The sequence below is a fragment of the Zonotrichia albicollis genome, chromosome 19 (genome assembly GCF_047830755.1).
Source record: "Zonotrichia albicollis isolate bZonAlb1 chromosome 19, bZonAlb1.hap1, whole genome shotgun sequence".
NCBI lineage: Eukaryota > Metazoa > Chordata > Aves > Passeriformes > Passerellidae > Zonotrichia > Zonotrichia albicollis.
Genome location: NC_133837.1, coordinates 4,340,364 through 4,366,457, shown reverse-complemented (window position 1 = coordinate 4,366,457; position 26,094 = coordinate 4,340,364). Strand labels below are relative to the sequence as shown.

The 26,094-nt window shown below is 53.7% G+C and overlaps 1 protein-coding gene across 4 annotated transcripts in view; it reads right to left on the bottom strand.

Annotated features, from left to right (window-relative positions):
- Positions 1–26,094, bottom strand: part of ITGB4 (integrin subunit beta 4) — a 35,871-nt gene that overhangs the window by 2,292 nt on the left and 7,485 nt on the right. For 2 of the 4 annotated variants that reach the window (XM_074555113.1, XM_074555114.1), the window contains exons 5-40: positions 25,387–25,591; positions 24,799–24,895; positions 24,171–24,342; positions 21,822–22,085; positions 21,315–21,404; positions 21,046–21,168; positions 20,777–20,944; positions 20,432–20,508; positions 20,071–20,282; positions 19,097–19,200; positions 18,880–18,978; positions 18,005–18,131; positions 17,745–17,864; positions 17,165–17,271; positions 16,373–16,406; positions 14,553–14,741; positions 14,363–14,466; positions 13,909–13,967; positions 13,284–13,307; positions 12,979–13,127; positions 12,719–12,898; positions 11,995–12,143; positions 11,344–11,548; positions 10,722–10,882; positions 10,185–10,365; positions 9,147–9,284; positions 8,446–8,628; positions 7,720–7,851; positions 6,536–6,736; positions 5,506–5,679; positions 4,851–5,021; positions 3,821–3,970; positions 2,974–3,162; positions 1,929–2,084; positions 1,351–1,515; positions 817–930 (exon numbers count right to left, since the gene is read on the bottom strand). In XM_074555113.1, the coding sequence (XP_074411214.1) occupies positions 817–930; positions 1,351–1,515; positions 1,929–2,084; positions 2,974–3,162; positions 3,821–3,970; positions 4,851–5,021; positions 5,506–5,679; positions 6,536–6,736; positions 7,720–7,851; positions 8,446–8,628; positions 9,147–9,284; positions 10,185–10,365; positions 10,722–10,882; positions 11,344–11,548; positions 11,995–12,143; positions 12,719–12,898; positions 12,979–13,127; positions 13,284–13,307; positions 13,909–13,967; positions 14,363–14,466; positions 14,553–14,741; positions 16,373–16,406; positions 17,165–17,271; positions 17,745–17,864; positions 18,005–18,131; positions 18,880–18,978; positions 19,097–19,200; positions 20,071–20,282; positions 20,432–20,508; positions 20,777–20,944; positions 21,046–21,168; positions 21,315–21,404; positions 21,822–22,085; positions 24,171–24,342; positions 24,799–24,895; positions 25,387–25,591 (5,173 nt within the window). The remainder of the gene's footprint in view (positions 1–816; positions 931–1,350; positions 1,516–1,928; positions 2,085–2,973; positions 3,163–3,820; positions 3,971–4,850; positions 5,022–5,505; positions 5,680–6,535; positions 6,737–7,719; positions 7,852–8,445; positions 8,629–9,146; positions 9,285–10,184; positions 10,366–10,721; positions 10,883–11,343; positions 11,549–11,994; positions 12,144–12,718; positions 12,899–12,978; positions 13,128–13,283; positions 13,308–13,908; positions 13,968–14,362; positions 14,467–14,552; positions 14,742–16,372; positions 16,407–17,164; positions 17,272–17,744; positions 17,865–18,004; positions 18,132–18,879; positions 18,979–19,096; positions 19,201–20,070; positions 20,283–20,431; positions 20,509–20,776; positions 20,945–21,045; positions 21,169–21,314; positions 21,405–21,821; positions 22,086–24,170; positions 24,343–24,798; positions 24,896–25,386; positions 25,592–26,094) is intronic. The other 2 variants (XM_074555115.1, XM_074555116.1) reach the window with 2 other exon arrangements.

Below are 26,094 nucleotides of genomic sequence, written 5' to 3'. Positions count from 1 at the left end.
CACAGACATATTTTATGAAAAATCCTTTCATTAGGATATTTACTCCTGAGAAGCTGAGAGGCCTCAGAAACGAAATGTAAACAATTATTATCTGCTGCTGTGGAATGCAACAGGTGCATCTGTGATTGGTCTCATGTGGTTGTTTTTAATTAATGGCCAATCACAGTCAGCTGGCTCAGACTCTGGTCAGTCACAAGATTTTATAATCATTCCTTTCTATTCCTTGCTAGCCTTCTGAAGAAATCCTTTCTTCTATTCTTTTAGTATAGTTTTAATATATACTTTTCTTTTAACATAATATATATAATAAAATAATAAATCAGCTTTAAACACGGAGTCAAGATTCTCATCTCTTCCCTCATCCTGGGACCTCTGCAAACACAACTACACCAAGGGACCCAGTGCTTTGCTATGTCAGCCAAGGGTTTGGATCTCCTGACAGCTCCCAAACTCTCCATGTTTCAGCATGAACCCATGAGCTCAAGCGGGATAACATGGGACAACCACATTGATGTGAATAAAGATGTTTGTCCCACTGCTCTGTTTCTGTCTGCTCTGAAGAGATTGAACTTTGCAGGAAGAGCTCTGATTTGGTCCCTAGTGATAGTGCTGGAGGACTCTCAAATACAGCATTCCCTCCAGGACTGGGCAGCACATGTGGAAATGGCTGCAGCTCTCCCTGGGGCAAAGCAGGGACACAGGGGAGGAAAAGAGCTGACCCTCTTCAATCCCACCTGATAAAAGCAGCCTCAGACCTTTGGAAAGAAGAAATACCCTTTGTTTTCTGAGGGTTGAAAAGTAGCAATGAGCCCCTACCTGTGAAGTGGGGATCCAGAGAGGAATGGCTGATGCTGGTTTTGGTGGTGTAGTCAGTGGGGAATTTGTAAACTTCTCTCATGTACTGCTGTCCTCCAAACTGGGAGAAAGCACCTGGGGAGAAGGAAAAGGGACAAGTCTATCAAGAAATAACAAAAGGCTTCCAACTCCTCAGCACTGCCCAGTGAGCACCAGCCAGCTCAGGAATCTTCCCTTGCTGATATCAGAGCCAGGGTCAGGAGGAACTGGGAGGACTGGGAAGGTCTCACACTGGGCAATAAGAAGCTGCCTCCAGCTATTTGTACAAACAGGCAGAAGTTTCACCACAAGTTAAACACGGGCAGGTGCTCCCTCATTTGATGCACCAGGACTGGGTCAGTGCTCACCAGGCACAGCACTGCCCTCATGGAAAACTGTCTCCATGCCTTTCATGGAGCATGGAGTCACCACCAGAGCTGGAAAGTGACTGCAGGAGTTGTGCTCCCTGCTCTGAGAGGTTTCTCTTTGCACTCCACAAAGACAAGGGCACTGTACCTCTGTCCTGAGATTCGATGGTGATGAGGCCTTCTCTCTCAGGCCCGAAACCTTGGGTGGTGTTGGCTTGCACTTTGAACTTGTATGGGACATTCTCACTCAGGTGGGGCACAGTCAGGGTGGTTTCCAGGTTGTCTCCTTCGACATAGATTGTCCTGGGCTCCCCTGATCCAGAGACACGGAGTGGTGAAGACAGACCAGAGCAATGATCCCTCCAAACACACAACTCCTCAACTCTGCTGCCTCGGCTGTCCCTGAGCCTTACAACCCACAGGCTGCAGGCCTGCACCCACTTCTACTGAGGGTTAAAACAACTCCATTTCACTGCAGTGGGGAGCCTCAACACCCTCCATGGGGTTTTGCCTGAGGTCCTTCCTCTTCCCACCACATTTGTTAGCCCAGACCATGCAATGGCATGAAGTGGCAGGAGCCACCATCTCCCAGGCCTGGAATCAGCCTCGTGCCCCCACTTTGTCTGCAAACAGCTCTTTTACTGGTCCCAGCCAAAATGCAGCAGATTGCTGCCTTAGCTGGAGGTGTCTGGTGCTCAGCACAAGGGGGCTGTGGTGACACTGTACCTCCTCCATGCAGCATCTCACAGGTGATCCTGTAGCCCAGGATGGGCCCGTTTGGCTCGCGGGGCCTCTCCCAGCTGAGGTGCAGAGAATCCGGGCTGAGGGCAGTGAAAACCAGGGGTCCAGGGGCACAGGGGGTGCTCAGGGTGAAGGGGGTACCTGCACAGGAGACACGTCAGAATCACAGCAAAGGCAGCCTGGGAGGGATCTGCACAGAGCATTTATGGAATGAGCTGCAAGGGCTCAGCTTCCTGGACAATGAGTGTGAAGTGAGAGTGTGGGGAAGAAGGACCTGTTCCAAACTGAGATGAAGGAAAGGAGAGGTGAGGATGTGTCAAGACCAAGGGCATCCCTCTGGCTGTCCTGAGCAGCCAAGACTCCTGCCAGGGGGCTCAGAGACCCTGGCACAGAGCCCAAAATGCCCCTGTGGTTTTGATTAAGACCCGTGGAGCAAGTTACCAGCCTTAGATGAAGATCTGCAAGCCATGACAAATTAGGTAGAATGATAGTGAATTTATCACAAGGTGAAAAAGTAGATTTTGGGGTTTTTAGAATGGGGATTCAGGGGGAAAGATGGAGGAAACTGGGCATGTCCAGCCTTTCTCCTTCTTCTTCTTGGCCTCCATCTTCTGCTGTGACGTTGGCACTTACAGATTGGTTTAGAGTAGAAGCTCACTGTCTAACATAGGTGATAGGTATTGGGAAGTAATTGTAAACATTGTACACATAGTTTTTAGTATAAAGACATAACACTGCCCTGGGGGCAGGCAGAGGGCCTGGAACTGTCCTGCTGGATGGACCTCAGCAGGGCAGAAGAAAGAATTTTATAGATAAGAAACAATAAACAACCTTGAGATTGAGAAATGAAGAGCCCTGACTCCTTCTTCAAGTGCCAGGCTGGGAAAAGAGACTTTCAAACTCTTCTCAGGGTCACTGTGTCCAGCTAAAGGTCCCGACAAGGATGTGTCAAGAGGAGATAAAACATCCAGGCCAGCACTGCAGAGAGCAGCACAGCCACCAGTGCCACCCTCCTGTCCCAGCAGCTCACCTGGCACGGGGCTGAGCGGGCTCTGTGGGTCCACCTGGGACTCGATGGTGATGACTCCCTCCCTCTCGGGGCCCCAGCCCTCCTCGCTCTGCGCCTTCACCTTGAAGATGTAGGAGTGGTTGGGCAGCAGGTCCTCCACCACCACCGAGTTCTGGCTGGGGTTGGGGATGCTGATCCTGTGCACGTCTCCTGGGACACGCAGGGAAGAGATGTCAACACCATGTCAGAGACACAGAACTGCAGCTTTCACCTAAACTCTGTCTCAAACAAACTGCCTGCAAAAGCCATCCAGGGTCCCTCCCCAACCATCTCCATCACACCTTGCCACCAACAATGGGTAGTGCAGGATGAGATGTGTCTCCAAAAAAGGCTTGGGACAAACAATAGCTTCTTGAAAGCTCAAGGAGTTTCAGACAAAATAATTCTATTTTCACTAATACTGTCCTGAGATTCATATAAAAATAAGATATTTTCATTTCAATCCTTCTTCCAAGTCCCACGTGTTGAAAAAAAATTCATGTGAGGTGTCTGTGCTGATGGAGAGAATCAGTCAAAAGGTGTTTTTTTTTTTGGAGTAGAGATGATTTTACAAGCAACTCCAGGACTTGCTCTCCCCTCTAGCAGAAACAGGGAACAAAAGCTGTGAGGTAGCTGCAACATTTCCTCACAAAAACAGGCAGCTAGACAAGGACCCTGAATCCCAGAATGGTAGAATGGATGGAAGGCACCTCTGGAGATCACCTGGTGCCATCCCCCTGCCTCAGAGCAGGGTCATGCAGAGGCAGAAGCCCCAGAGCAGCCTCCCCAGCACCCAGCAGTCCCAGCCAGCCCAGTGGGTGCCACTGACCTCCGCTGAGGAGCTGGTACTGCACGCTGTAGCCCTGCACCTCCTTGTCGCAGCGCGGCTCCTGCCAGCTCACCTTGAGCGACGTGGGGCCCAGGGCAGAGAACACCAGGCGGGTGGGGGTGTCAGGGATGCCCAGGGGCTTCCTGGAGTCTGAGGCACAAAGGGAACATCAGGCTGGAGGTTTTGGGGATGGGGACTAAGGGGGCTGGGGGAGAGGAGGGGGTGGCACAGGCAGACATGGGATGGTCCTGATGGTTCAGGGAGGATATGGTGAGATGTCATCTCTGCAAGCTGACCTGTCATGAGGGGAACTGGCTGGCTCGGCACAGCCACAGGGATGTCCCACAGCCTCAGGGTGCCAAGCTTGGGTGGGACAAGCTAATGTAAGCAATGTGCCCCTGTGGCAGAGAGCCCTGAGAAGGGGCCTGGTGCTGGCTGTGACCTTCCTCACCCCTAAGCACCCCATCCAGAAGCTTTATAGACTTCATCAGGTGTAGGTCAATTAAGACTGGCCCTAATCTACAGCTAGATCAGCCCTCCAGACCCTGTTTATGAGGCCTGGGACCACATCTGGGTGCTCCTCAGCTCATCCCACTGGGACACAAAGCTCACAGAGAGCTCAGCAGCCTCTCAGGACTGAAGGCCCTCCCTGACAAGGAGCTTGCAGAGGGACATCTCATAAGGAGCACATGTTCTCCCCAAGAGCTCTCCAAAGGCCTGTGGAGTAAGACTGAGAACAAGAAGCTCGTTAGGAATGAAGAGAATGGGGACAATGGGGTGATCAGAGCACGATGGCAGCGGTGGTGGTGAATGGTAATCAGTCCAGGCGGGCTGAAACCTGCAATTCACCTGCAAATGGAAAGGTGATGTGATGGAGGTGCAGGCTGGGTCAGAAGGAAGATCAGCACAGCACACAGCAAGCCACGGAGAGGAGGTTTAGGTGAGCAGTGGATGGCAGCAGCTCATGGACGGACGGTGGCTGGGCTGTTATGGGATGTGTGGCTGGGAGAAAACACTGCACAAGCTGTACCTATGAACTTGCACATCCCTGTGGACCCATCAGTCATGATTATAGAGTCCCGACAGCCAATGCTGGGGTAGTAACCCTTCACCTTTGCCCTGCTCCTGAAACCCACGTCCCGGGGCCGGAGTGTCCTCCCAGCATCTTCACGGATGGGAGGGAGGAGTGTCCCTGGGTAATCTACAGAAGTGGTGCAAGAAGAAAGAGAAAAACACCATTGGAGATTTCAGAGCAGGTTCAGCCCAGGCTCCTGCACAGGTGACTTTTTAAGGCTCAGGTCTGAAGTATCTTTAAGCCACCTTCTGTCAGCACCAGCTGATTGACACATGTGGAGGTGAAAGGCAACCACACTGCTGAACAGAGTGAGGAGAAGAGATGTGTGCTGTCCCTGGAGTGCCTCATGGTGTGAGGATAAGGATGGAGCTCCCTTCCCTGAGCACCCAGCCTGTGAGGGCTGGGACCCCTTTCCAAACTGGTCTGGAAGCAGAGAGGCCTTAGCAAAGCACCAGGACACCGTGGTGGGGACATGACCTTCTGGACTTGTGGGTCACAGGCCACCCTAGCTGTGAGCACAGTCCTCACCCCACGAGGACCTTAGGGTGCAGGTCCAAAGACAATCACGGGGATGGAAGGGAAGGGCAGGTCCCACCCTTGTGGTACTCACCGTGCCCCATCAGCATTGTGGAGTAGTCTCTGGTCAGCGAGGAGCTGCCCATCACCCTGTGCTCCTGGTGCACGTGGGAGCTCAGCTGGTGGTAGCTGGTGTTGGCTGTTCTGGTCAGGGTGCCACTGGCACTGCCGGGGAAGGAGAAGTCCACCCGGCCATTCATCAAGTGCTCTGTGGAGGAGGGCATACTGTGAGGAATGTGGACAAAGCTGCTGCTCCACTTTCCATGGGGAGGAAGCAGGAGGCATCATGGTGCCCCCCTTGGCTGAATCCCAGGTTCAGCCACTCTGGAAGGTGATTCTGGAATGCTACATCTAGAACAGGACACAACACCCAACACGAGACGCAGAACAAAGATAAACAAAGACTTCCCCCAGACACACCCATGGTGCCCAAGGTAACTCCAGACCTCGGCCCTGCTGGGGCACTGCCTTGTGGTTCTCGCCACATTGTCTCCCATCTCCCTTAGACGCAAACACTGGTTTATAATTTCAGATTTTAGAAGAAGGTGGAAGAAGGAAAGTGGCCCTTTATGGAGGACGTTTCTCCAGATCTCATTCTGGATCCCATCTCAGCTGGATCTGAAAAGCAAACTCCACTCTGTTGTTCTGGGCCTTGACAAACAAATCCCCATCCCCTCCCAGCAGGCCAGGAGAGATCAGCCCCCTGCGAGAGAGTGATTTCTGTTTAACAGTCCAGCAGACCTGCCCAGCTCAGGGCACTCAATTACTGTGAAGAGCTGCCCTTGGAGGTGGCACTTAGCAGGTATCATCTGAGTTTGCTCCTGCCTCGAAGGTCCAGCCTTGGGTAGAAGCAACTTGCTAGCAGGCTCCCAAGTCCGTGCCGAGATGGGGGTTACCTTGCCACCCGTGTGAGCAGACACACCAGGACAAGGTTTTGGAGCAGGTCACACCAACACGAGGGTGGGCACACAGGGGGAGGCAGGGGGCACAGAGCCCCTCCCCGGGCTCCTCAGCTCAAAGCAGGACGAGACAGGACACTCAGTGCCGTAGGAGCCGTCCTTCACCTGCTTGGGGCCGGGGCGTGGCGCTCCTCCTCGCAGTGCCAGCAGCCACAGCGCTGTCCTCCTCGGGGAGGAGCCCCTCGGTGTCTGAGGAGAGGCGGCTGCTGCCAGACAGGCGGGGAATGGTTTCGGGTGGCAGCCTCCAGGTGATGCGGCGGAGGTCCAGGTCTTCCCCCAGCAACGGCACAAATTTCCACCTGGAGCCTTTTGGGACAAGGCAAGCACTGGTGTAGGCACGGGCTGCAGGGGTCAGGGTGGGCCACCCACCAGCTCCGTGCTGCTTGCTGGGGACAGGAGGGGACAAGCAGCAGTGGGGACGATGCCTGTTCACAGCCCGTGTTCCAGGTGTGAGCTGAGGAGCTCAGGTGCTGCAGCCATCAGTAGGTGGAGAGTGCTGGGAGGCGACATGCAGGGGGCTCCTCAACCCCCAGGCTGCTTTCCAGCCCTGTGTCCCTCAGGACAGAAGGTGGCAGGCAAAGTCCCACTGTACTCCTGTCCCTGCATGAAGAGTCTGCAATTGTCCTCTGCTCAGGAGAGGTTTCCTCACTCCTTGATGTGCACTCAGGGTGGTCAGATTCCTGATGTTCCCATCACCTTGAAAAGGCCAGGGACTCACTCTTGGGTCCCAGGCCCTGGAGAACCCTCCAGAGAAGATCCTACAGACACACCTCATTATTTCACCTATGGCTCATGTCCCAGCACAAGACCAGGGAGTCAGCCTCATTCAGAAAGTGAAGGGATGGAGGAAGAGGGGCCAGTGCCTTCCCAGCACTGCTGCATTCCCTCCTGTTGGCTTGGCCTAGACCCTGAGCATCCAGGGGACTCAGAAGTCGTGGTGCTTTGCTGGTGCTTTTTTGCTGATGTCTCACGGTCCAGCCAAATGGCAACACAAAGGGAAGATGAGCGGGGGGGGGGGGGGGGGAGCCATGAGAAACTCCTCTCCCACCCCACACTGAGATTTCTCTTTGCCCCATGGCTACAACAAGGAGGCACTGGCCTTATTTACACTGTGACCAGCCAAGTGCTCCCATGGATGCAGCTACTGAGCTTTGCAAATGCTGATTTCCACCATCTCCACAACTTGGATCTCCTGAGAAATGGAAAGGAGCAGTGAAGCTCATTGCTGAAAGCTGCTGTTAAGGAAAATGAATGTTAGAAATGACCTTTTCAAGCTCAGAGACACGAACCTGAATCATCAGAGACACTGGGCCTCTTGCTGCCGGCTGGAGAGCGGAGCACGTCTGCGCTGTACATCAGGTAGCTGTCATAGTCCTCACCTCCCTCTGCATCAATGATGGGGACATCAGGGATGATGGGGACTGCAGGAGAGGTGGAAAGGGCCATTAGACAAGCAGCAAAACACCAGACAAACAGTAAAAAGCCTTACAATGCTCAGGCTAGCCCTCAGCATTCCCAGGATGGCTGGAGCAGCAGAGCAAACAGGAGGTGGGGAAGCAGTTGGGTGTTGCAGACATCTTTTACAAAAAAATCCTTTCCTTAGGATTTTGCCTCTTGAGAAGCTGGGAGGCCTCAGGAACAAAATGTAAACATTTATTATCTGTTGCTGTGGAATGCAACAGGTAGATCTTTGATTAGTCCATGTTAGTTGTTCCTAATGGCCAATCACAGCCCAACTGGCTTGGACAGAGTCTGAGACAAAGCCTTTGTTATCATTCTTTCCTATTCTATTCTTAGCTAGCCTTCTGATAAAATCCTTTCTTCTATTCTTTTAGTATAGTTTTAATGTAATATATATCATAAAATAATAAATCAAGCCTTCTGAAACATGGAGTCAAATCCTCATCTCTTCCCTCAACCTGAGGCCCCTGTGAACATGGTCACAGTTGGGGTGATGGGGAGCTCTCCCCAGCACTGCTGCTGCCCCCGTGGCCCCTGCCCAGGCTGGCACTCACTGGACATGGGTCTCTTGGGCTGCGTGGCGAGGTTGATGGTGGCTTCTCTCTGGGGCCCCCAGCCCGCGCCGTTCCTGGCCTTCACCATGTAGCGGTAGGGCTGCGACTCGCGCAGGTTCTCGATCAGCACCACACGCTTCTTGGGCTCTTCCACCAGCACCTTCTTCAGGGGCCCAATGGGCACTGCAAGGCACCAGCATGTCACCCACCAGGCACAGAGGAGCCCACAAAACCCCACATTTTGGTGTCAGGATACAGCCTGGCTCTGGGAGAAAGTGCAGCAGCTCTTTGGGCTGCTCACAACAAGCAGCATCGCCTCAGGGTAATGCCCAAACCCAAGGCTGAAGTCAACCTACAGGAGAAGTCTTCTGTTGCTGGTGTGTCACAAATAACTCTTTCCTGGCACCCCACCCCTTCATCTACACCTTTGAACTAAGTTTATGAGATGAAAAACAACATAAAACACTATGTAAGTGAATGGGAACAGAGATTTTTGGCATTTGCAGAGTTAAATCCTGACTGGTGGTTTTTCTGCACTCTTTCCATCAAGAAGGGACCCATCCAAATCCCAGTTCTCAAAAGAAGCATGCTTGGATCTGCTCTGGCTGTGCTGCTGCTGTTTGGGACCAGCCCAGCCTGCAGGAAGCATCCTCCAGCACCTCAGCCTAGCTGGACTGTCCCATCCATAAACGAGCTCTTACCATTGTCCTCATTGACCAGGCCATAGCTGACTTCATAGGCTGTGATCACCCCGTTGGTCTCTGCGGGCTCGCCCCAGCTCAGCTGGGTCACGGTGGAAGACACGACGTTGAAAGCCAAGCGCCCGGGCTCGCTGGGAACTGGGGAGGCAAAACCAAAGGGTGCCCCTGAGTCAGGAACCCAGAGTTCCCCAGGTCACAGCTGGGCTGCGGTGGGAGACACTCAGGGCTTGGCCCTGAGAGCACCAGAAGCTCAGGGCTGGAGCCCTGCCCTTGGTGCTGGGTGCATGTCAGGACCCAGGACATCCCTCTGGCTGTCCAGGATGGCCAGGACCCCTGCCAGGGGGCTCAGAGACCCTGGAACAGAGCCCAAAACACCTGTGGGTTTGATTAAGACCCATGGAGCAAATTACCAGCCTTAGATGAAGATCTGCAAGCCATGACAAATTAGGTAGAATAATAGTGAAGTTATCACAAGGTGGAAAAGTAGATTTTGGGGTTTTTGGTATGGGGGTTCAGGAGGCAAGATGGAGGGAACTGGGTCTATCCAGTCTTTCTCCTTCTTCTTCTTGGCCTCCATCTTCTGCTGTGATGTTGGCACTTACAGATTGATTTGGAGTAGAAGCTCACTGTCTAACATAGGTGATAGGTATTGGGAAGTAATTGTAAACATTGTACACATAGTTTTTAGTATAAAGACATAACACTGCCCTGGGGGCAGGTGGAGGGCCTGGACCTGTCCTGCTGGACAGACCTCAGCAGGGCAGAAGAAAATATTTTCTAGATAAGATGCAATTAACAACCTTGAGACTGAGAAATGAAGAGCCCTGACTCATTCTTCAAGAGCTCAGGCTGGGAAAAGAGACTTTCAAACTTTTCTTGGGGTCGCTCTGATAAGCTAGAGATCCTGACAGGTGCAGAGGGACAAGCCTGCTCCCAGGTGCAGGGCAGGAAGGTGAGGGGTCACTCACCCTGCCCCTGGTGCAGAGGGAAAAGCCTGCTCCCACATTCAGGGCAGGAAGGTGAGGGTCACTCACTCACCCTCCTCCAGCGTGCGGCAGCGGATGATGTCCGAGTAAGTCCCTTCTCCCACGGCGTTGTAGGCACAGACTTGCATCTCATAGTCGGAGAAGGGGTAAAGGTTGGTGAGCTCTGCTGATGGGGTTTTGACATCAATGAGATGGGCTTCTGACTCAGGGTCTCCCTGCATCCAGTATTTCACCTGGCAAAGCAAGTGCAAGCCATGATTCCTTCAGAACCTCACATGATGGGTGAGAAATTCCTTGTGTCCTGCTAAACCAGCTTTGGGAATGGTGGTGTGCCATTCCTCTGAAATGGGAGGCCAGGACAGTCCGGGCACTTCATGATAAGTGATGGAACTGGAGAGGAACCCACCAGGAATCTTTCTTGCATATCTCTCATCCACCAGCAATGGTCCCTCAAGGATGGAGGGGACCAGGAGGGGTGAACTTGCTCCCTCCTTTGGGTGCGCACTTGGACCCCTTTGGTACAAATGTCTGTGTGAAACACCTGCAGGAGGGGACCCACACTCTTCCCTGGGATCCATTCTCCCCTTACCTTGTAGCCCAGGGGTTTTCCTGGTGGAGGAAACCAGTTGAAGCTGATTTCCCTGGAGCTGAGGGCACGGGCATCGGGATTCAGCGGTGCACCCAGGCGGCCTTTGGGGGACTGGGGGACCTGGGCCAGGCCTGTCATCGGGGGGACGCCATCCACCAGCTCTGCAGACAAGAAAGTTCATGTCAGTGCCAGTCCTACCCCTTGGGTGAAAAAGAAGGAAGCGTGTCTCTCTCAGCACTGCCCTGCCATGCTGTGATAAATACATTATTTATGTTATTGACCCACTTGATGACAGTTTTTCTTGTCCAGCCACAGGAACCACCACACACCATTCGTGGCAAATCCTGCCTCTCCCTTATGACTTTTATTCAATTTCCCAAGGAGAAGGAATTAAGAGTCCATTCTATTTCCTTTACCGAGGGAAACGATCCATCCTCTCCCCACCCACTGACTATTCCCACTCGTGCCTCTAGAGGGGGACCCAAATCTACCAGCTGGAGCAGGAGGGGCCTCGCTGCGGCTTTTTGGGCGAGGATGGAACTCTGTGCACCGCACCGGGGCGGGCTGGCCTGGGGAGGAGATCCCACAGCCCCCGCAGCCACTGCCCGGCTGCAGCCCCTACCTGGGTCAGCGATGGTCACCGTGGTCTGGGGGTAGCGGCCGATCTTGGCGCCGTACTTGGGGTGCAGGAGGTCGACAGCAAATTGCTTGAGCTGGCAGTTGTTGAGGAGGGTGTCTATCTCTGTCAGCTCCAGCAAGGGCACCTGCACCTCCTTTCGGGTCTCCCCAGGCTGGAAGACCAGCTCACCCTCCGTGAAGAGGTAGTCCTGGAGGAGAAGGAAGAGGTGTGTTCAGGGTGAGGCTGGATGGGGCTCTGAGCAGCCTGGCCTTGTGGAAGGTGTCCCTGCCCATGGCAGGGGTTGGAATGAGATGGTCTAAGGTCCCTTCCAACCAAACTGTTCCATGATTACAGCCTGCAGCATCCATGAGGAGATTCCCAAAGGGCATCCCCTCATCCCCAGTCAATCCTCATTTGCCTCCCAGTGCCCACAGCTCCAGGGGCAGCTGGTACCCTCTGCCTCAGGCACAGACACCTCTCAGGTCCTCCCTCCCCGAGGGAGCAAGGCATGGAGAAGAAAGTTTACCCTTGTGCTGACCTCAAGCCTTGGGTCCCCCCTGTCCAGCCATGTGCTGGTAACTCCTGTTCTGCACCCCAGGGCTGGCCTTTTGCCAGCCCTCCACTCCCTGCCAAGGCCAGGAGCTCCACCCTTACCCTGCCGTTCTTGGCGGTGAGATCCCGGGTCCTGTAGGTGACCTGGGATTTCCCGTTGTCGATGATCTCCCTGAGGACAGGGATCTTGGCCAGCTTGTCAAAGCGGCTGTGGGAATAGGCTGGCTGCAGGAACGTGATGAGGCTGCTGGCTGGAGAGGGCAGAGAGAAGGAATGTGTAGAGCAAACACACAAAGAATCACATCTCAAACAGGTGTCCTCCCTGAACAGAGTTCCAGTCACCCACAGGTGTGAACTGTGCATGAAATAACATTGGAGACTTCCCCACTTCCCATTTGTGCTCCCTGCTCTTAACAGCCATGTGGGAAGCAGAGGGAAAGTGCTGGGGACATCAGCACAATAACATCAAAAATGTTCTGCTTCACACCAGCACTCAGTGAACTGGAGCAGCAGAGGAATGTGGTCATCCCTAATCTGTCATGGAAATGGCATCTAAACTGGTGATGGTCAAATGTTTGTGTCAGCAGGGAAGATGACCCTCCTTCAGATGCATTAAAGGATGCTCCAGTTTAGACCCAGGTGACTTCAGGAAGGAGTCACCAAGCAAGTCTGTGACCTGGGGGTGCTCAGATAATGCAGACAGTGCTTTACAGACCACATCAGTTGGGACACAGGACACAAACAGCTCACACAGGACACTCAGACCCCTCACAGAGGACACACAGACACCTCTCACACCACACACAGACACCTCACAGCCCCTCACCTTGCTCCTTGATGATGGTGATGTTGACAACCCTGCGCCCAATCTTTGCGATGCCGTTGGGGACCTCGATGGCCTCCACCTGCAGCTGCTTCTCATCATCATCATCATCCCTGATGAAGAGGGGCACACGGACATCCACCAGCTCCACGCCCTCTTGGAACTCCACCATTCCCTGAGCATCTGGGGGAAAAGACAAGGGTGAGAGGTAGGAAATAGCCCCTGTACCCAGCCAGGGGCCAGCACCTGGCTCTGCTCCCTACCTTGGTCTGAGGTCACAGTGTAATAACCCGGTGCAACCTTCAGGTCATTGAAGGCCTCGTGGGAAACGTGTTTTTCCACAGCTTTGATGATGTCTGCCTTGGCTGAGTAAGGGGCAGTGAGCACGGTGTCCACAATGGTGTGATCCTGCCTGGGAGCGGGGAGGGAAGGGCAGGTGAGAGCTGGGACCAGGCAAACTCACCTCACACTGGCTGGGGGCCAGTGAGTGTGTGGGGCACTCAGTCACCCCACACGTGTCTGTGCAAAGAGGGAGAAGCTGCACCAGAGAGCTGCAAATTCCTCTTACCTTTTCCCAGAATTAGGCTGTAACCTGGGGGAATGAAAAAACCAAACCCAAATCAGAGTGACTAACACCTTTGGAGAGACAAAGTGCTGTGTGAATCACAGCCCTGTGCAGGCCTGAGCTGCAGCACTGCCCTGCGGGTGCCAACCCATCCCACAGAGCCCCACACATGTTCCCTCCTGCCCAGCTGCTCTCTCCTGCCCTGGGTTTCCCAACACACCAAGGAACATACCCACAGGGGAGACCACATCTGGATCAGACTGTGGGGAGGAGATGCCACTCCCTGCTCAGCACTGGCATCCCCAAATTCCTCCCAGCCTGCACCAGGCACTCCTAAGCTTGCACCAGGCTGAAACTTTGGAAGCCAGGGGGAATTCTCCCATTGAGCACTGTGCAACCAGGACTTGTCCTGCTGCTCCAGAGCCAAACTCAGCTGAGATCTCCTCCACAGCTGGGTGGGCTCTGCTCTGAAGCCCTGGGTGGGTGAAGCACCACACCAGGCTTGTCTCACACACCACGCTCCCTCCCAGCATCACGGATTTCACACCCCAGCTCTCTGGTCCACCCCATCATCAGCAGTGCCCTGGGGGAACCCTGTCCTGCAGGAGCCTCTCCCCCTCTGACTCACCTGAACTTGGTCTGCTGGACCTTGTGGCAGCCAGGAATGTGCTTGAAAACCTCGTTCAGCTGCAAGGAGCAAGAGGGACAAGATTCACAGCGTATCCCTCACTGAGCAGGATGTGCTCAGTGAGCAGATGCTGCTGCCACCACACACAGGAGCGCTCTGACCACCCCAGGCCCTCCTCCCTCACCCTGCCACACCAGGTTTCATCCCAGGACATGGCAAGAGGCTGCAAATTGAAGCCAATCAGGACCTTCAGATCTCATGCCCCAAAGCAAACCCAGAATCTCACGAGATGCTTTGCCAATTCTTACAATCATGACCTTAATAATTGTGCATTCTCACAAAGAACTGCTCCCTCCTTTGCACAGCTGAGGGTTCCCAGGGAAGGGGCCCTGCCCAGCCCTCTGTGTCGCTGTCCCCAAGGCCACCCCAAGCCCCCCTGTGCCCCGGCTCTTACGTTCTCCTCCACTTCCTTGCGCAGCTGCTCGAACTCCCGCGTGTCCTCTTTCATCAGGTTCTGCGTGAAGAGCCGGGCCAGCCTCAGGGACAGCCCGTAGGGAACTGCAAAGAGAAATCCCCAAATCCATCTCCGTCCTGCTCGGTCAGAGACACGCCCCAGGCAGAGGCTGGAGGCTGGGGACACTCACCGAGCTCCTTGGGGCTGGCGGCAGCAGGGGAGGCGATGCCCTGCCTGTGGACGTTGTTGTGGATCCTCCAGCGCACCGTGTCCCGGCCCTTGAGGGAGCCGCTGCGCACCAGGGGCGTGTCCAGGTGCTCGGAGGACATGAGGCTGTGCCGCAGCATGTAGTGATCCTCCTTGAAGCCAACCGTGCGACCTGCAGGGCCAGGGGCGAGTCAGAGCCCGGGCACACCGGGGCACCCACGGGTTCTGTGCTGGGGATGCTGAGGGTCCCACCACGCCCAGGGTTTGGGGTGCCAGCAGGGATGAGGATGGAGGGGTCTCCCCATCCCTGAGCACCCCTTTCTCCTCCACAGATCCTGTGCTGGGGGATGCTGAGGGTTCCACCATGCCCAGGGGTTGGGGTATCAGCAGGGGATGAGGATGGAGGGGTGTCCCCATCCCTGAGCACCCCTTTCTCCTCTAATGGTTCTGCGCTGGGGATGCTCTGAGGGTTCCACCATGCCCAGGGAGTTGGAGGGTCAGCAGGGGATGAGGATGGAGGGGTCTCCCCATGTTCTCCCCATCCTGAGCACCCCTTTCTCCTCTAATGGTTCTATGCTGGGGGATGCTGAGGGTTCCATCACACCCAGGGGTTGGGGTGCCAGCAGGGATGAGGATGGAGGGGTCTCCCCATGTTCTCCCCATCCTGAGCACCCCTTTCTCCTCCATTCCTAGATGATCTCTGCCAAGGATAGAGGAGAAAGGCGTGCTCAGGGTGGGGAGAACACATCTCACCCCCTGAGCATTACAGGTCAGGAAGAGCCAGCAGTGGGACATCCCAGGTGATGGGTTTTAGCTTTTATAGAAATGGGGTAACTGGGAGGTGTTTGAAAAGATTTTATTCTATTATCAGTCTCGATGAAGGATGAGACATAAGAGATGTAAAACTCAACGCCATTCTATCAGAAGCTAATTTCTTAGTTATAATACATTATTAATATTTTTCAACCTATTAACTTTTACTATACAATGTTGCTACTACTCCTAACACCAATCACTTCTATTTTTACCCCATATAATCTTGCTACACTGTATCTTTCACAGTTCTAATTTTTAAAAATATTTAATGGCTGTTTTTATAAAGCCATATTTTGAAACTTATTTCTAGTTCAATCTCTCAACAATGTCATCTCTATTCCGTAGCCTTCCTAAATCAACACACCTTATCTCGGTATTTGCATACAGATATATTTTGAAACTCCTTTGCAAATCCATTTCTCACACCAGGATGTGGGGCAGGGAAGAAGCTCCAGGACTCCTTGGCTCAGGCTCTCTGCTAGGAGCCTTCTCCCTGATCCACCCCTCCAGCCCAGAGGGGAGGGATGCTCACCCCAGCACACCCCAAACCCAGGACACAGTGCACAACAGTGTCACAGACATCTTTTATGGAAAATCCTTTCCTTAGAATTTTTCCTCCTGAGAAGCTGGGAGGCCTCAGGAACAAAATGTAAACAATGATTATCTGCTGCTGTGGAATGCAACAGGTAGATCTTTGATTAGCCCATGTTAGTTGTTTTTAATTAATGGCCAATCACAGTCAGCTGGCTTGGACTCTGTCCGAGCCACAAGCCTTTGTTATCATTCCTTCTTATTCTATTCTTAGCTAGACTTCTGATGAAATCCTTTCTTCTATTCTTTTAGTATAGTTTTAATATAATATATATCATAAAATAATAAATCAAGCCTTCTGAAACACAGAGTCAGATCCTCCTCTGTTCCCTTAATCTGAGACCCCTGTGAACACTGTCCCACCCCAGAGCCTCCCCCAGGACCCAGGGCTGGTACCTCGTGCACAGCAGGGAAGCAGGGCCAGGCAAGCCTAGAAAACAAACAGCCAGAGACACAATTGTTAGTGTTCAGAAACACATAATCATGAAAATTATTGTATGTGGGTTCTTTTATTGAAGAGCTCTGGGTGTCAGGGGTACCAACCCAAATCTGACTCTGATATGGGTTCGGGATGAACATGTTTTTATATTCTATGGTTATATAACTTTCATGTTAATTATAAAACTTACATTGTTCTATTGTATACATAGATTTCAGCCAAGCATGGGCTCCTCGTGGACCCCCCCTCAAACTTCTAACAGTGTTTCTCATGATTCTTCTTATGATTATACAATAATTATACTTAATTACTAAACAATCATCATATCTAACAGTTATATCATTTATCATTCTGCTTCTGCAGGTGCAATTTCACATGATCTGGCAAAACACAAAGCCTAACATTTTCAGAGTCTATCTTTAACATTTTTCCAGGGCCCCACTATCACAATCACTTTGTGGTCAAGGACAAAACCCCCCCAAGTCTCCATCAGGGAGGATCCACACCAGCAGGGATGTGTGGGCAGTGGGTGGAGAGGGCTCTCAAGCTGATTTTAGCTAGATGGGGGGGAAATCTGACTAAAATTTCACCAGCAGCTCATGCTGGCAACAGCAGAGGGTTGGATACCAAAGGGACATCCCCTGTGAACCTGGCCATGCTTGAGGCTGGGTGAATTCTGGAAATTTGTCATGGTTTTGGCCATATCTGGTTCTCCCCCCAGGGTTGGGAAAGCCAGCTGAGACACTCACCTTGCAGCAGGCACAGAACTTCCAGCAGAGCAGGAGCAGCAGCCCCAGGAGCAGGATGAGGAAGATGAGCAGAGGGATGAGCCAGAGGAAGCTCCCAGGGGGACACTCTGCAAGTGACAGCAGCAATGTCACCTGCAGGCCTCCGCCCCGTGTGGGGTGTGCAGGGAGGGGAAAGGCTGGAGAACATCCCTCTGAGGGATGCAGCAGCCCAGGCCACCTTGGCAATGCCTCACAAGGAGAAATGCTGCTCAGGGAGGGTATCACACCCCTGTCACACCCAGCCATGCCAAAGGGCTGCAGCACCTTGCAGCAGTCCCTGCCCATGGCAGGCTCTGATCTGTAAAGGTCTCCCTGAGGGCGCCACGTTCCACCCCTGGCAGTTCATGGGACAGGCAGTGTCACCCACCCGTGTCACCCAGCAAGGCAGCAGGGAGACGCTGCCCAGGGGCACAGCAAAGGGACAAAGCAGGGTCTGGGGGCACTGTGGAAGTGGTCACTGTGATCCAGACCCCAGGCTGGACATGCCCTGCTGGACATCCCCAGGCTGGACAGCCCCTGCTCCTCCCAGGGCCCTGCTCACCTTTATTCTTCTGCACACGGACAGTGGTGTTGGGGAGGACACTGGGGTCTCCCTCCAGCGTGTAGTGGTAGGTGCAGTCATCATCCTCATCCTGGAAGGAGCAGTGCTCACCAGCCTCCTCTGTGGGGACAGGGGACATGGGTGTGAGGTCACCAGGGCCAGGAAAGCCTCGGGGAGCAGCCCTGCATGCACACCCACACGGAGCAGGGCACACAGGACACACCACACGTGGCTGTGCCCAGCTGTGCCTCTCACGGTACCTTTCTCCAGCTCCTCCACCATCTGGATCTGCAGGTGGCAGGAGCTGCAGTTCCCTTTCAGGTTGCCGGTCCCCCAGGTCTGGCAGCGCACGCAGTCCCGGATGCTCTCACACACGGCCTGGAAGCCCTGGGCACAGGGGGTGGCATGGTCAGGGACACCCCCAGGAGCAGGGAGGATACAGCCTCTGAAGGGCAGAGCTGGAGAGGCAGCTCCTCATCCCAGAGTCAGGGCAAGGTCCAGGCCACAAAGAGAAGTCACTGAGAACAAGCAGCTCATGAAGGATTTACAAGCCCAGTCGGCTCCAAAATCTCTTACACCAACAGCCTGCATTTGGGCAGCAATTGGATCTTCTCCAAGGATTTCAGTGGCCTTTCCAAAACCTGACCAAGCCAGCTTTCTCCATCCTACTGTGGGATTAGCCCATGTTTGTCAGTGGGGAAACTAAACATGTTCAAGGCCAGGTTGGGTGGGGCCCTGAGCAACCTGATCTATAGGAAGGTGTCCCTGCCTATGGCAGGAGAGTGGGAATGAGATAAACTCGAAGGTCCCTTCCAATCCAAACCAGTCTGTGACTCTGTGACATGAGGTGTTTCCCAGTCTTGAGGCAAATCAGAGCAAGCCACAAGCTGAGCCTCAAACCAGGATGCAGACAAACACAGATAGAATCTCAACAGCTGCTGCTGGCGAACAGCAGGGCAAAGAAAGCCTGTGGCTGCAAAGCAGCTCCCATGCCAGGCTTTTCTGGCCACGGGACTGGTGAGACAAACCCTTGCTCGAGATTTTGTTCCTGGCTGAGATGCGCCTTCATCTCTGCTTTGCCTTTCTTCCCTGGAGGCTCTGCATGGGAGTAAACGATGAAGGCAGAGGGACTCACCAGGGAGTAGCTGATTTCACAGGTGGAGCTGGTGTACAGCGAAGCCATGTCACAGATGCACCTGCCACACTCACACCTGCCGTGGTTATTGCAGATGCCCTGCGAGGGAAGAGGCGACAGCCTGAGAGGGGCACTGGGGGTCGGGAGGGCCCCTCAGAGCCCCAGGGATCCCAGCGCCGGGGCAGCTCTGCCGGGAGGAGGGCAGGACCGGACCTACCCCCCGGCTGTCGATGCAGGTGTCGTTGCTGGTGGGGCACTCACAGCCCGGGCCCTCCCAGCCGCTCTCGCACACGCAGGCGCCCCTGGAGCAGCGGCCACGATCTGCGGGGAGAGGGGGATTGCCGGGGCTCCAGGGCTGGGCCGTTCCCCCTGCCCTGCCCCGGGCTGGCCCCTTCCCTTGGGGCTACAAAGGAGCTGCACAGCCTCCTCCCTGCGCTTCTGCAAGCGCAGAGTCCCTGCAGCCCATCATTGCGATATTTTCTGAAAAATCCCTTCGCCAGGATTTCTTCTCCTGTGAAGATGAGAAGTTTCAGCTTCTCCCCGTTCTGCTGTTTCGGAATGTGATCTGGACATTGTTTACCCAGTATGTGAATTGATTTAAATTAATGACCAATCATGGTCCAGCTGTGTCGAGGCTCTAAGGAATCACGAGTTTTTGTTACTCATTCTTGTTAAGCCTTCTGATATGTCCTTGTTTACCCAGTATGTGAATTGTTTTAAATTAATGACCAATCATGGTCCAGCAGTGTCGAGGCTCTGAGGAGTCACAAATAATTGTTATTATTTATTATTGTTAAACCTTCTGATGCATCCTTTCTCCTTCTTTAGTATAGTTCTAGTATCACATTCTTTAATATATATATTAAATATATATTAATATATATTTATTAAATATATAAATATATATTAATTTATTTTTATATATTTATATCTATAATATCTTTATATATTTATATATATATTTATATATATAAAAATATAGTATTCTTTAAAATAATAAATCAGCTTTCTGAGAACACGGAGACAGATTCCTCATCTCTCACCTCATCCTGTCATCCTCGGGACCCTCACAAACACCACACTGGTCACTCAACCCCCCCGTACCAGGACACCCTGTCTGTGCCCCCAGGCCCAGCGCATCCATCCATCCATCCATCCCTCCCTCCCTCCCTCCCTCCGGGGGTCTCTCACCGTTGCAGAGGAAGCCGGAGGTGCGCGGGCACTGCAGGACGTCGAACTCGCAGAAGGCGCCGTCGAAGCGCGGGCTCTGTCCCTCGGAGTAGCACTGGCACTTGCCGCACAGGCACTCGCCCCTGCCCGAGCACGGCTCCGCGTCCCCGGGCCGGACGCAGCCCTCGTTGTTGGGCGAGGACGCCGGGGAGCAGTCGCAGGTGTCGCCTCGCCTGGGGACAGAGGTGGCGCTGAGAGAGGCCGGAGCAGAGCGCGGCACAGCAGGTCCGGGGCAGGGTGCCCGTGGCACAAAGTGTGTCACCGCGGGTCCCCGCACACCGCAGGGTCCCTGGCAGGGGGTGGCTCTGGACACGGCCCTTACCAGCCCGGGTGGCAGATGCACTGTCCGCACACGAAGTTCCCGTGGAAGCTGCACTTGGGCGAGTCCAACTCTTGTTGCTGGAAGTGAAGAGAGAAGAGGCGTTGCTGAATGGGCCCAGCTGTCCTCAAGACCATTTCAGGAATCAGAAGGGCAGATGCAACGGCAAAGTTTTGCCCTGAAGACTAAGCAGTACCATAGGACATCACACCGAGGTGGGAACAGGCAGTGATGGAGATCTTGGCCAGGCTGAGCATCACTGAGGGGTTGAGCAGGACCCGCATGCATCAGCCAGCACATTCCCACCCCGGGCTGGCAGGAGGAGCCCCCCTCAGTGCGTGACCCCACCTGTTCACAGGGACACACGTCGCAGACCACGGCAGTGGACACGGTCAGGCTGTCGCTCAGGGACGTGGGCTTCACGTGGATGACTCCGTGCCGGTCCCTCTCGGGGAGGCTGCACACGTGCTGCCCGCCAACGTACTCCAGAGCCTTCACGTGCATCTGGAACTTGCTCTGAAGGAAGGGACACACTGCAGGGATGAGCCAGCTCTGCTGGACACGGAGAGCTCACTCCCTCACAGGTGCCTTCCCTCCGCTGCCCTCCGAGGACTTACCACTTTTCCACGGGTGATGTGGAAGGAGCCAGATTCTGTCTTTTCAAATTCTGGGGAGGTGAACTCTGTCTTCAGGGCTCTGGGGGTGAAGTCAGCCCGGATGTCCATCTTGGAGCGGATGCGCTGGGTGTCAGAGCAAAAACACAACGTGGATTTTCAGCAGTACCTGTGACCACCCCGTGCCCTGCTCCAGAGGGGCCACATCTGCCCTCTGCCTGCTCCCCTGCCTTCCCTGCGAGCCAGGGGGAAGCTCCAGAGAGCAGTGGTACCTCAAAGGCTGTGCGGAGCAACTCCACGATGTTGGAAGAGTCTTCCTGGAGCACCCCGATCTCAGAGATGGGGAAATACTTGTGCAGCTTCTGCAGAGAGACAGGAGCTCCCTGAGCCAAGGCCTTGAGAACCCTCCACTATCACCGGAGAAGGCTTTGCTTTGAGACCTCCAAATGTCCCCTCCAACCTAAATTACTCTCCAGCTCTGTGCCTCCACTGCTTTACAAGAAATAGAAACCAACACAGGGAGACGTCTAGGAACCTGGATTACTGCACCCAGTAATGCACCCTGAGACCTCCCACAACCTAGAGCAGCCCCCCAACACAGTGTGCCACCCTCCCAAACACCGAGGGGTTGGTTTGGCACTTGGGGACAAGCGATGGGAGAACACTTTGTCCTCAGAGCTGAGCTGAGGCAGAGGTCCTGGAGAAAAGGCAATCCCTTGTGTCCAGAGGTCCTGGAGGAAAGGCAATCCCTCGTGCCATCGCTGCCGTGCCCTCCTCACCTCGTAGTAGCTGTAGGAGTGGTTGGTGACGGCGAAGATGGGGATGATGTTGTGCTGGCCCAGGAGGCGCACGAGGGTGGGCACTGAGGGGTAGTCCTGCTTGGTGTCGTACACGTAGGTGCCGTGGCTGTCCAGGTGGCACTGCTCGTCGTTCCTCGCCAGGATCCCTGCCAGGACGTTGGTACCATCAGCTTCATAGTGAAAGGCAGACTCGGTGGAGAACACGAGCAGGTGAGTGCTGTCCTTTCTCCAGCCAATCTTATCCTGCAGCCAGGGAGGGGGAGAAGGAACCTTTATCTCTGTGCTTCCCAAACCCCTGCATGGCACTTGCAGCCCTGGGCAAGCCAGCACTGACAGGAGCTGGAATACCCAAGGGACAAAGCACTGCCTGCACCTGGCAGCAAACACAACCAGTACCGTGTCCCCAGGAATCCCAGCAGCCACCCACACCCCAAATCACGGGGTGTCTCCCACCCAGCAGCTCGGTGCCAGGCACATCTGTGTACAGGGGGCAAGCCCACGCCTCCCTGGACGTGTCTGGAGCTGTGCTCATCCCTCAGCCAAGCAGCCAAGCCCAAGTGGGCTCTCCTCCAGGGAGCAGAGTTTCATCACCGCAGGCATGGAGGGGACAGAGCAAAGAGCACACACAGGGTTCCCAGCAAGCAGCCCCTTGCTGGGCATCAAACACCAGGACACACATTCTAAGGCTTAGGGAAAATTGGGGATGCAAAAGAGCTTGGCACTGGGAGCGTGTGGCTGGGAGGGCAAGAACCAGCTGCAGCTGAGCCAGGGCTCCCTGGCTGCCCTGTCAGGGGCCTGGTGCACGGCCCTTCTGCTCATCAGTGGGCATCAGGAAGAGCCACTCTGTTGTAGTGTGTTTTTATACTTTGTAATATTTTGAAGTAGTTTTGTTTTGTATCCCTGTATTTTTCCCAAATGGTTTATCCCAGATCACACCCCCCTTCCTTTACCTGTGTAATCCCTCTCTCTGGCTGAGATCATCCCCAAACCCCCACCCTGGCTCTCTGTCAATCATTCAGCATCTCATCCCTCCATCTAGAAGCTTCGGTCCAGATTGCCAGTGATCAGCCAGAGGCCAGGGGTCAGCCCCCAAGCCTTGCCCCATACACTGTCCGAAATGTCTATCCCCCAGTACCCATCCCTTAGGGTCACTTATTGGTCAGTAAAATGTTCTCTACTTTGGGTTTCCACCTCCCTTTAAATGTAACCTTGGCACATCTCCCTGTGACAGTGGGAGGCCCCTGTCACAAACATCTTTTATGAAAAATCCTTTCCTTAGGATTTTTCTCCTGAGAAGCTGAGAAGCCTCAGGAACAAAATGTAAACCATGATTATCTGCTGCTGTGGAATGCAACAGGTGCATCTGTGATTGGTCTCATGTGGTTGTTTGTAATTAATGGCCAATCACAGCCCAGCTGCCTCGGGCTCTCTGTCCGAGCCACAGACCTTTGTTATCATTCCTTTCTATTCTTAGCTTAGCCAGCCTTCTGATGAAACCTTTTCTTCTGTTCTTTTAGCATAGTTTTAATGTAATATATATCATAAAATAACAAAACAAACCTTCTGAAACATGGAGTCAACATTTTAATCTCTTCCGTCATCCAAGAACCCCTGTGAACACGGTCACAGCCCCCCAAGGTGCAGGAGCTCCCCAGAGCCCCTGAATAAAACCTTGGATTAAGCCCTGCTAAGAGCTGGCCCTTTATCTTCTACCAATGTCTCTGGTGTCTCTTGTGCTGCAAAGATGACCAGCCCAGGAGCCCTCAGCATCCTCAGGGCATGGGGCACAGAACCCTCAGGGCACAGAGAGTGTCTCCCTGCTATTGGCCATGTCAGGGCTGCACCCCCGGTGTCTGCCAACTCGGGACTGGCTGAGTGTCGCAGACATCTTTTCATTAAAATCCTTCTTTAGGATTTTTCCTGCTGAAGATGAGAAGTTTCAGCAACAAAATGTAAACAATGGTTATCTGCTGCTGTGGAATGCAACAGGTGGACCCGTGATTGGTCTCCTGTGGATGTTTGGATTTACTGACCACTCACTGCAGAGCTGGCTCTTGCTCTCTGCCGAGACACAGAACTTTGTTATTCATTCTTTTCTATTCTTAGCATAGCTAGCCTTCTGAGAACTTTTTCTTCTATTTCTTTTTGTATGGTCATAATGTTATATCATAAAATAATAAATCAAGCCTTCTGATAATGGAATCAACATTCTCGCCTCTCTCTCATCCTGCAGACCCTTGTGACGGCGGTCACAGCCGAGGGCTCCTGAGAGGCTCCCAGAGGGACAGAGACAGCACTGGTTAAAAGCCCAGCCCTGGCCACGCTCACCTTGCACACAGCTGTCTGCAGGATGGCGTCGAAGCCGCCCTCGGGCGCGTCCAGGTTGCCCGAGATGCGCTCCTTGCGCAGCTCCTGGCTGAAGTGGTTGATGTTGCTGGTCAGGCGGATGACGTTCTTGAAGGAGAACGGCGAGTCGGCGTTGTGCCAGGGCTCACGCAATCTAGGACAGATGGAACCAGGGCTCCCGTGTGGGCCAGGAGCCTAGGGATGCCGGGGTGCAAGGAGAGGAAAGGTGGGGAGAGTCCCTCAAGGGAAGCCATGGAGCTGAGCAGCTCAGCCACCAGCACTGAGATGGAGAAGGGAGGAGGGCAGAGACAGAGGAGACAAGGTGAGTTGGTTGTGGCAGAACAGGGAAGGATGAAGGCAGAGATAGAGGACATAAGAAGAGCAGTCTGTTGTGGCAGAGCAGGGAAGGTGTGAAAGCAGAGGATGACACTGCTGTCATTGTCACAGTGCTACAGCAAGCCCTGAGGCATGGGGAGACCAGGGAGGACACCAGCAGTGAAGGCTGAGAGATGGATGGAGGCTCTTCACTGCTCAGTGAAAGCCACAGAGAAACAGAAGGCACTTCCCACTCCCTCTACTCCCACCTCAGGGACCCATGGGCCTCACTCACTTTTCAGGTCTCATGTCTGTCTGAGGGGATGAGACTTTGTCCACAAACTTGCCAAATCCAATGGTGTAATTGGAAGTCAGGGCTTGCAGGAAGTCCGCTGGGAGGAGAGGAAAGGAAAGGGGACACACATAAATAAAGAGATGCCTGAGGGCTCCCTTCTCCAGGGAAAGAAGTCCTTTTGTGGGCATCTTCTCTGCTTGTGGGTTCTTAGGTAAGATTCCCAAACTGTCATCTTTTAGGATCTTTGGGCTTTTATAGGGCAGAAACCTAGACCCCCTTTGGAGCCCCAAAACTGGAGCTCCTGCAGTAGCACCCTGCAGGTTCAGGATGCCAGAGGCCCTGCACAGAGCAGCTCTGAGGGGCACCGGCTGGGCTGGAAGGGCAGAGCATGTGAGGATCCCTGCAGGACGAGAGAGACATCCCCACAGAGGGCTGCAGAGAGATAATGAGAAGCTCTAATTAAAACAGACCCCTCTCAGGCCATTGCCAGCTGCATCCCCCTCTCTGGTGCTGGCAGAGGACTCGCAGCCACAGGCAGGAACAAACTGCACAGAGCAGGCTCCCCTCTCCTCCCAGCTCTGCCCTCACCTAGGTTATGCCCCATGCTTTTCAGGTTGTCCAGATCATCAGACATGGAGTAGGAGAAGTCCATGAGGATGTAGAGATCCACAGGGCTCTCCTTGGGCTGGAAGACGTCCATGTAGAAGCTCATCTCCTCGCCAGCGCGCAGCCGCATGTACATGGCCTGGGGGGACACCTGGGTCCTCTGCAGGGACATGTTGATGCTGGAATTCTGTGAAGGACAGTGACATGGAGGGGATGGACTCCATTGTCGGAACTCAGCACATCCCTCCGGGTGTCCAGAGTTGCCGAGGACCCCACTGGGGGGCTCGGAGACCCTGGCAGGCAGCCCAGAACACCTGGGGATTTGATTATGACCTGTGAAGCAAATTACCAGCTTTGTATGAGGACCTAAAAGTCACAGAAGTTTAAATAGTATAATAATAAAATTATCACTGGGTGAAAATGTAGATTTTAGGATTTTTCGTATGGGGGTTTTGGGGACAAGATGGAGGAACTTGGGCGTGTCCAGCCTTTCTTCTTCTTCTTCTTGGTCTCCATCTTCTGTTGTGATATTGGCACATTGGGATTGGTTTAGAGTGGAAGCTCATTGTCTAACATAGGTGATAGGTATTGGAAAGTAATTGTAAATATGTTATACATAGTTTGTAGTATAAAAAGACAACACCACCCTGGGGCGGTCAGAGTGCCTGTGGCTGATCTCAGCTGGGCAGA